At 34.8% G+C, this 9328-nt stretch overlaps 1 protein-coding gene across 1 annotated transcript in view; it reads left to right on the forward strand.

The window, feature by feature from the left end:
• Window positions 1–9018, forward strand: part of LOC106876918 (uncharacterized) — a 29690-nt gene extending 20672 nt beyond the window's left edge. The window contains exon 3 of the mRNA XM_052973621.1: window positions 4716–9018. Coding sequence (XP_052829581.1) covers window positions 4716–6614 — 1899 coding nt within the window. The 3' untranslated portion in view covers window positions 6615–9018. The remainder of the gene's footprint in view (window positions 1–4715) is intronic.
• The last annotated feature ends 310 nt before the right edge of the window (window positions 9019–9328 follow it).

The following is a 9328-nucleotide window of genomic DNA, read 5'->3' on the forward strand; positions in this document are numbered from 1 at the left end:
ATATATATATATATATATATACACACACACATATATATATACTGCATGTCCCAAAAGTCACTGATGGATTTCAATTTTTAATAACTTCCTTAACTCTACAAATAAATGCATGAAATTTTGATCCAATTTAAAGGACATAATGAAAATTAATTTGCACAAGTCAAATTTTGCAACACCACTCCATCACATATGAAAAATGCCATCGTTTAAATGGCAGCCATTTTCGGTTTCACACACCCATGTTCTTTCCAAAACTTGTACCATAACACCCTCAAGAGTTTCAGACCCCACTTCTCTGATTTCTCTATTGGTGTTCTCCTTCAGTTGCACCAAGGTCTCTGGTTTCTTGACATAAACCTTCTCTTTCAAGTATCCCCACAAGAAAATATCCACGTTAGTCAAGTCTGTGGAATGTGAAGGCCAGTTGACATTGCCAAAGTGGGAGATTATTCTCTCTCCAAAGCACTGCAGTAGCAACTGCATTGTTTCTCTTGTGGTACGAGCAGTTGCTAGAACCATGTGTGAGGTCTGCTTTGAATGGCCGGGTGCAAAAAGGTCTCAATCATAGTTCTGTACCATTCTCCAGTCACTGTGACAGCATTTCTGTCATCATCCTCAAAGAAATAAGAACCGATAACTTCATTTGCTGTCAATCCACACCATATTGTGCACCTTACAAAGAGCAGTTCTCGTTGGTGTACTGTCCTTGGTTTCTCAGAGCCCCAAAAGCTGCAATTTCATTTGTTGATGAACCCATTCAAATGAAAGAACATAAAATCTGAAAAAAGAGGGGAAAGTTTAAATAATTAATTTCCATTGTCCTTTATATTGTATCAAAATTTCATGCATTTATTTGTAAAGTTAAGGAAATTATTAAAACTCGAAACCCATCAGTCACTTTTGGGACACCCTGTGTATATGTATATATATAATATAAATAATATATAAATATATGCATATATCCATACATATACATACCTACATCTATATGTATATATACATGCATATATGGGTACAGGACATAAAAAAAAACGTTAAACACAATGAGAAACGAAAACAATGCAAACATAGAAAACGAACTTTTTTTCGAACAACGAAAAAAACAAACAGAGAAACGAGACATGCAACATAAAGAATATTTCCCTTCTTCAGTTGTCCCTGTTTCATCTACTCCATGTTTCGAAGGCAAGGACAATACGCGACTTCGTTGAAACAGGCCTTCCCACGAACGCCACGCCTCTTTTTCCATGTGTGTATATATATATATATATATATATATATATATATATATATATATTTATATTTATATAAGGGCATTACTATACAATAACGCCTCACGCCATGAGGGACTCCCTTATGAGGTTTTTTTTCACGCTAGCTACTTGATAAATTCCTGTAAAAGAATTCGTCCTATTATTGAAATTTATATATATATATATATATATATATATATATGTCTATTTCTGTTTCTTTCTCTTTCTTTGTCTATCTCTTGCCTTCCTCCCTCTCTCTTTCTCTTTCTTTCTCTCATTCTGATTTTCTGTCTGTCCTTCTCTCATCTCCACTCCTACAGGACATTTTCATTTTCCTTTGCATTTCCTCATATCCATCTGTTTTGTGGCCACATGGCTTTTTATACGAGGTTTAATCAATAAGTATTCGGACTGTTGCCATAGTAACAAAGCTAAAGCATACAGAGTAAAGCCACTTGGCACAGATTGACCTTAAACTCTGCTGTGCATGTGCACTAAGTTTTAAGATTCTAACTCACTTCTGCTGTTTACAGCAGTGCTTGGAACAAAGGTGTGTAGCGTGTAATCGCCGCACTGACCATAGCAGAGAAAGTTATCATGGTGATATCTGCTCAGAGGCCTACACAGATTTGCAGAAAGTTTATGGAGAAGAGTATTTGAGCTGCACACAACCATACGAGTGGTTCAGACGTTTCCAAGAAATGTCGATATTGATGAACGTTCTGGGAGACCTGCAGTCAGCAGAACTGAGAAAAACATCAGAGATGTACATGCTGCTATGAGGGGAAATCATCGAATCACCATCCGTGAGTTATCAGAGGATATGTAGATTAATTACGGTTCAGTTCAGTCCATTATCACTGAAGATTTGGGTATGAGGTACATGTCTGCCAAGTTTGTGCTAACCAGCTGACCAAAAAGACACTTGAGTTTCAGTTGCACAAAATCTTGATTGTGTCGAGAACGATGAAAAATTTTTGAAAACTTTGCATAGGCCTCTGAGTATGTATCGCCAAGTTTTGGCAAAATTTGATGCAGATTCTCTGCTCAACTTTCTCTGCCATGGTCAATGCAACAATCACACACAACATGCATTCCTCCCAAGCACTGCTGTAAACAGCAGAAGTGAGCTAGACTGTTAAAACTTAGTGCGCACACACAGCAGAGTTTAGGGTCAATTTGTATGTATCTTTTATTTTGTTGTACTGTTTACATCATTGTGCTGTACATTTGTTTCGCTTTTCTAGAGGCCATCTGACAAATTCTTGCTCATTAGAAAGCAAAATGACCCACTTATACAATGAAAACAGTAAAGTTTGGGGTGAGAGTCTGATGCTTTGGGGATACATAAAAAGTGATGGTTCAAGAAAGTTGGTTAAAATTGATGGTAACTTGAATAGTGCCAAATACATCCAGTTTCTGAAGGACATTTTGATACCAGACTTAGATGAAGGTGAAATTTTTCAAAATGACAGAGCTCCATGTCACAGATCGTGTGCAGCACAAAAGAGTCTGGCTGATGAAGGTGTTACCATATTGAAAGGTTGGCCAGCTCAGAGCCCTGACTTAAATATCATTAAGCAAATGTTGACAGAACAAAAGAGAAGAGTTTGTCAGAAGAATCCACAAAATCTTGAAGAGTTGTGGGAACTTAGCCACAGAGAATGGCATCTCATACCTGTGAAGATGGTGAAGGATTTGTATGCATCTCTTCCCAGGCGCACTGAAGAAATTATTCAAGCTAAGGAAGGCCACATGAAATATTAATGTACAGTAACTTATTGAAATGAATATTATGTAACAAATTTTCATTATAGACATTTTTCTGTTTCAAAACACTGTATCTTGATTGGTTTACATGAGGTGGCTGAAAACCTTTGCATGGCCAATTTTGGTGGTCGTCTCGCATCTTGACCTCTCATTCAGAACCCCTACTACAAAATATAATGATTAGGTATGGAAATGACTCCAACAAGGCCAATGTTTCATCTATCAAAAATGCAATGTGAAACATTCACTTATAAGTTGGCAATTAGTAGAAGTTTATAATAGCTTAAAGTGGCACAATACTGTATGTATGTATGTATGTATGAATATATGTATGTATGCATGTATGTATGTATGTATTTATGTATGTACGTATGTATGTATGTATGCATGTATGTATGTATGTTTGTATGTATGTTTGTATGTATGTATGTATGTTTGCATATATGTATGTATGTCATTATTCAGTTTATTTCAAGATTTCTTGCCAATAGAGAAAGAACCGGTTTCTAACCTAGATCCAAGGTTCCTTCATTGGAATTTCAACATCAACAACAGGGTATTTTTGTTTGTATGTATGTATTTATGTATGTATGTATGTATGTATGTATGTATGTACGTACATACGTACGTATGTATGTATGTATGTATGTATGTGTGTGTGTACGTATGTATGTATGTATGTCTGTATGCATGCATGCATGTATGTATGTATGTATGTATGTATATATGTATGTATGTATATGTGCAGATTTGTATGTTTATTGTTTGTATTCTCATGTATATAGTTGCATATCTAGACATGCTCATATATATATTTAAATGATAAATTTCTGGAAAGCTTTACAGATTTTTTTACAGTTCCAATTATGGCTTGGATCTGTAGTCATCGAATTAGCTTTCTCCTTTCCGGTTTTGAGAAGCCTAATTTCTCAAGATTGGCATTTAGGTAGTGTGTTACATATCCCAGGGCCCCAATAATTACAGGTATAAACCAGAAATTGTAATCTGGATAGAGTAAATGCAGATCTCTTAATAGTTCAGCATAGGTGTTCTCTTTTTCACTGATCTCCAGCTTTATGTTAACATCTGCTGGGCAGCTAATTTCTACAACTGTGCACAGTTTCTCTTCTCTATCTCAAATCATTATATCAAGTCTGTTGTGTTTACATTTTTTTTGAGGTCGTCACTGGGACATTCCACCAGTATTCCTTTTAATTATGAGTGGCTATGGCTTCTACCATATTGTAGGTTCTTATTTCTTAGTTTTGGAATTATCCTTCCTTGGAATTATCCTTCATTAGAGAGTGTCCTATCTACAACATCAAGTCTCATTGGTAGATAATACCATGATGACATTTTCAGACACACACCGCACGCACACACACACACACACACACACACACACACACACACACACACACCACACCACACACACACACCACACACCACACACACATGCATACATGCTTCAAATTTGATTTTGGTTCATTTAACTAATATTTAACTAATTAAAATTCTTTGTCACTGTAACTTAACACTTGAGTGATTAAATTTAATTCTGGCATTGAAGATCTCTAAATGTTTGCATATATAAAAAAAACTGTAAATTCTGTTTTTTTTTTCTTCATATTAATAAATGTATATGACAAAAAAAAACCCTTTTACTTATACATAATTTTTTTCTCTTTGTAGATATGGAAGACTATACATGCAACAATCACTTCTTTCCTACCCTGGAGTGTCTATAAATTTTCAAGAGAAGCTTACAAGTCACATGATTTAGCTGTCATAGCATGTATTCTGGCAGCATTCTCTGTTCACTTATCTGTTTTCGGTACACACACACTAATTTCTACTTTTTTGTCCCCTTTTGTGTTTTTGTCATTATCAGTAATCTGGAGAACCCTTTGTTCTGATCTTCCTTGTTTCTATACAAAAAATACTATAAAAGTTAACAGAAATGGAACCGTAGATATTAGGGAGAATAGAAATATTTCCTGGAACAATGATGTTCTAAAGAGAATCTCAAAAAAAACTGATGCTGAGAAAATTTATAGAGATAAAAACAACACAGGAAATAATAACACTATAATAGGAGTAATTGGAAAGCATCTCAGAAACTTTGGCACTGGAATTATGATTGGTATTCTTCTCTATATACGTATTGATCTGCTTGTTTTCTATACAGCTATTTTTTGCCCAGTATTATCTTGGTATATTTCCAAGTGGAGATTGTTTTTTCAACAGTTTATAATCATTACTTTTGGTGTTCTCTTGGGAATCGCTATAGGAGCAATTGATGATTATTATACATATGGTAAATTTTTTATAAGCCCTAAACAGTGGTTTCTGTTTAATGTCTTTTCAGATCATTCAAATATGTTTTTTGGTCAATTTGGCATTTCCTTTTACTTTATAAACATTGTATTACATAATGCTGCTGTGATTTTGATGCTAGTCTTAACATTCCTCACAATCTTGGTAATCAAAGTTAGAAAGTTTAAAATATCAAATCCCTTTGTGTATCACTGTACTTATACATCTTTATTTCTCAGTTCCTCTGCAATTATTGTATTATTCACATTCTCACTAAAAGGACACAAAGAAATGCGATTTTTGCATAATTTTGTTGTTCTTGTATTGATAGTCTACGCTAGTACACTGAAGACTATTTTGCACTGCATATATTCCAAAGTAATATCAAAAACCACAAAAACCACAAAAACTACTTTAAATTCATCTCTGGTTTTCTTATTGTTGGTTTATGTTAAACACCAATGGAATTTATTTCCAAGTGGAAAGTCCACAGCTGATTGGTCATATTCAGATAACTTTGAATCTGGAAATATAAATCAATGCTTATATTATGTTCACCTTGAAGATGATGTAACAGGTGTCTTTTTAGATGAAAGTTTATACTTCAGCGGTGCTTATAGCCTTCTTCATAGAGATGTACCCTTCCTTCCTCTCATCCACATGGAATTTTATGAATTCAGCAAAGAGTCTAGAATCCCTATAAAATATCAGTTTGAATGGTTAAAAGTTGATAACACTAATAAGCCTACAACCCACGTCAGTGCATTATCTAACATATCTGATTATTTATCAGTGTATAATACTCCATATCTAATAAAGAAGCTTATGAAAAATAATGTTTATAATTATCTTATCGTTAAAAAATTCCAGAAATTTATTGATCTTGGTTTTAAGTTAGTTTTTCAATCAGGAATGATAAAAGTCTTGAAAAAAGTAAGCAATACAACATTGAAAAAAAACTTCAAGTATTTCTTGAATCCATTTTCTTCTATATCAGAAAATAATTTAACTCTTAACGATATTTTTCTTCATGAAGGTCATTTCTTGTATTCTTTAGGCCAGTATGAAAAAGCTGAGCAGCGGTTGTTAGCTGCGTTACAGTATGCACCCATAAGGGTGGCTACATACCAGCTGCTATTTAATATATACCAACATTTTGGTAAATTTAATGAGAGTAATCGCTACTGGAATGTTTGTGCTAAACTATTTGGAGAAGAGGAATGCAGGAAACCTGTAGAAATTGTTGATTTGCAAAAACTCCCCAGTAACAGATAGCCACAAAGGAATAAACCGATACATAGAACATCACACACACACAGACACACATATACACTCATGCACATACACACACATACAGACACTCTCACACACATGCACACACTCATTCTCACACACATACGCACTCATGTGCACATACACTCTCACTTACGCAATGATTAGCAAATCGTTTTTAATTAAGCTGTAGACAGTTAATTGGTTTCCCAGACAATCTGCCAATCAGTGTTCAGTGTGATTGCCAGAAACAATTTGTCATCATCATTATTGTCAGCATCTTCACCACCACCCTACACTGCTGCCATCGTCATCATCGTTGTCGTCATCGTCATCATCATCGTCATCACTCTCCTCCTCCTCCTCCTTCTCCCTTTCATCATCAATTTACTTCTATTTTTCCAAGCTTGCATGAGTTGGATGGGTCATTTTGAAACAGTATTTTGATAGTTGCCACATCTCTTTGTGAACAAAGCCATCCTATTTATTAAAACATTCTTCTTTACTAAGCTTACCTTAAGACCTGTCAATTCAAATTTAGCTTCATGCCCGGAATTTCCCCTTTAGTTCCCCTCGACATTCAGTTATGAGAACTAAATCAACAGTATACGAGAGGTACCTTAACAGAAACCAGAATTTTGCAATATTATTTTATTTATTTAGTTTTACATGTTTACACTTTTATCACCTTCAAAGTATTCTCCATTTAAAGAAATGTATTGGTCCAGACATGTTTTGCACAATTCGAAGCAGTGCTGGAACTCTTGCAAAGTTATGCTTTTTAACACCTCTGTCATTTTTTTCTTTACTTCGTCCACATCTGCAAATTCCATAGCATCAGATTTCATCACTCCAGATGATCTTTGAAAAAAAGGTTCAGATCAACTTCCAATTCTTCTTTCAGTTCATGACACATTCAGTCATGACTACTTTTGATCTTCCATGAGGAAGAGAGGCACAGATTTTGCTGCAGCATTTTTCATTTGCAATTCCTCGCTCAAAATTCTTTGGGAGGAACTCCAGGACATACCAGTCATATCAACAAGTTCATCAATCATTGGGTGACAGTCCTCAAAAATCAGTTCATGAATTTTCCTGATGTTTTCATTCATTTGGAAGGTCAATGGTCGTCCTGAATGAGGTTGGTCCTCAAGCGACAAGTGACCATTCTTAAAGCATGGAAACCACTTGTAAACTTGTGTTTTGTTCATGGCAGCATCCTTGTAATCTCTTTGAAGCATGATAACTGTTTCAGCCACTGTTTTTCCCAGCAGCAAACAGAATTTCACAGAAGCATGCTGTTCCTTTGTTTCAGCCATTGCAAAACTTGACAAACAGGGGAGAAACACTACAAAACAAAAACACACCATGTCACAGTACAACGTCACCTGATGCCACCGGTCAGCAGACTGATGCCTGAGGCTTACATCAAATGGTTTCTAGTGACAGAAGCCTAAACTGCAACAGGTTTGTCTCACAGAGAACATTGCCAGTTACTTTTGGGTACCCCCTTGTATAAGAGATCCCGAAGACATCCAGTCTTAAACTCCTGTGTGATAGTGCGCAGGACTATGAGGAATAGGAGAGGACTGTGGAGTGACCCTTGATGGACTCCTACGTTCACATTAAATTTATCACTGAAATTGTTGTTGATTCTTACTTTTTCTCATTGAAATGCGAGTCCATTCAATAAGTCGATTCCATGAGAAAAGTTCTTGTAGACAGTGTCGCAGAAGAGTTTGGATATCATTGAGAAAGTCCATTATAGATTTGTATGTAGTTTGTATAGCTCTTACAAGCAGTTTGTCTATATTTGGTGTCTTTAATAACCACAAAATTATTGAACATAGTGCTCTAACAAACATTTTCTCCAGATCAATGAAAGTCAGGAATAGCTGTATACCTACCTACCTACCTACATACATACATACATACATACATACATACATACATCCATACACACATGTATATTTATATATACACACACATGCATATAATTATATATATACATATACAAATATATATATATATATATATATATATATATATATATACAGGGTGTTCACACAGTCTGGGTACATGGAGTAAATAAAATCATAACATAAACAATTAAATATAAGAAATAATAATTTCTTAAAGTACGTGTTAATCCCCATGTACCCAGACTTTGTGGACACCTTGTTTATATATATCGGTGTATTCTACCTGTGTTATGTTCGAACCAGCCAGATCTTACCTCTTGGATCTACTTTATGATGTCATTCTGAAAATAAACAATCATATCATCAAAATCTTAAAGCTATGAGATAATGCATAATTAATTTAAAACACAAGGCATTGCCAGGAATCAAACACATGATCTTGCGACTATGTGCCAAACACCCTAACCACTAAGCCATGTGCTTTCACTCACACACACACATATATATATGCATATATACATGCATATATATATGTATGTGTATATGTATATGTGTGTGTATATATATATATATATATATATATATATATATATATATATACACATATATAAATCAGATTGGAGCCTGGTGTAGCCATCTGGTTTCACCAGTCCTCAGTCAAATTGTCCAACCCATGCTAGCATGGAAAGCGGACGTTAAACGATGATGATGATGATGATGATATATGTATGTGTATGTGTGTATATATATATATATATACACATACACACACACACACATACATATATATACACA

Source organism: Octopus bimaculoides, chromosome 16 (genome assembly GCF_001194135.2).
Source record: "Octopus bimaculoides isolate UCB-OBI-ISO-001 chromosome 16, ASM119413v2, whole genome shotgun sequence".
Taxonomy (NCBI): Eukaryota; Metazoa; Mollusca; class Cephalopoda; order Octopoda; family Octopodidae; genus Octopus; species Octopus bimaculoides.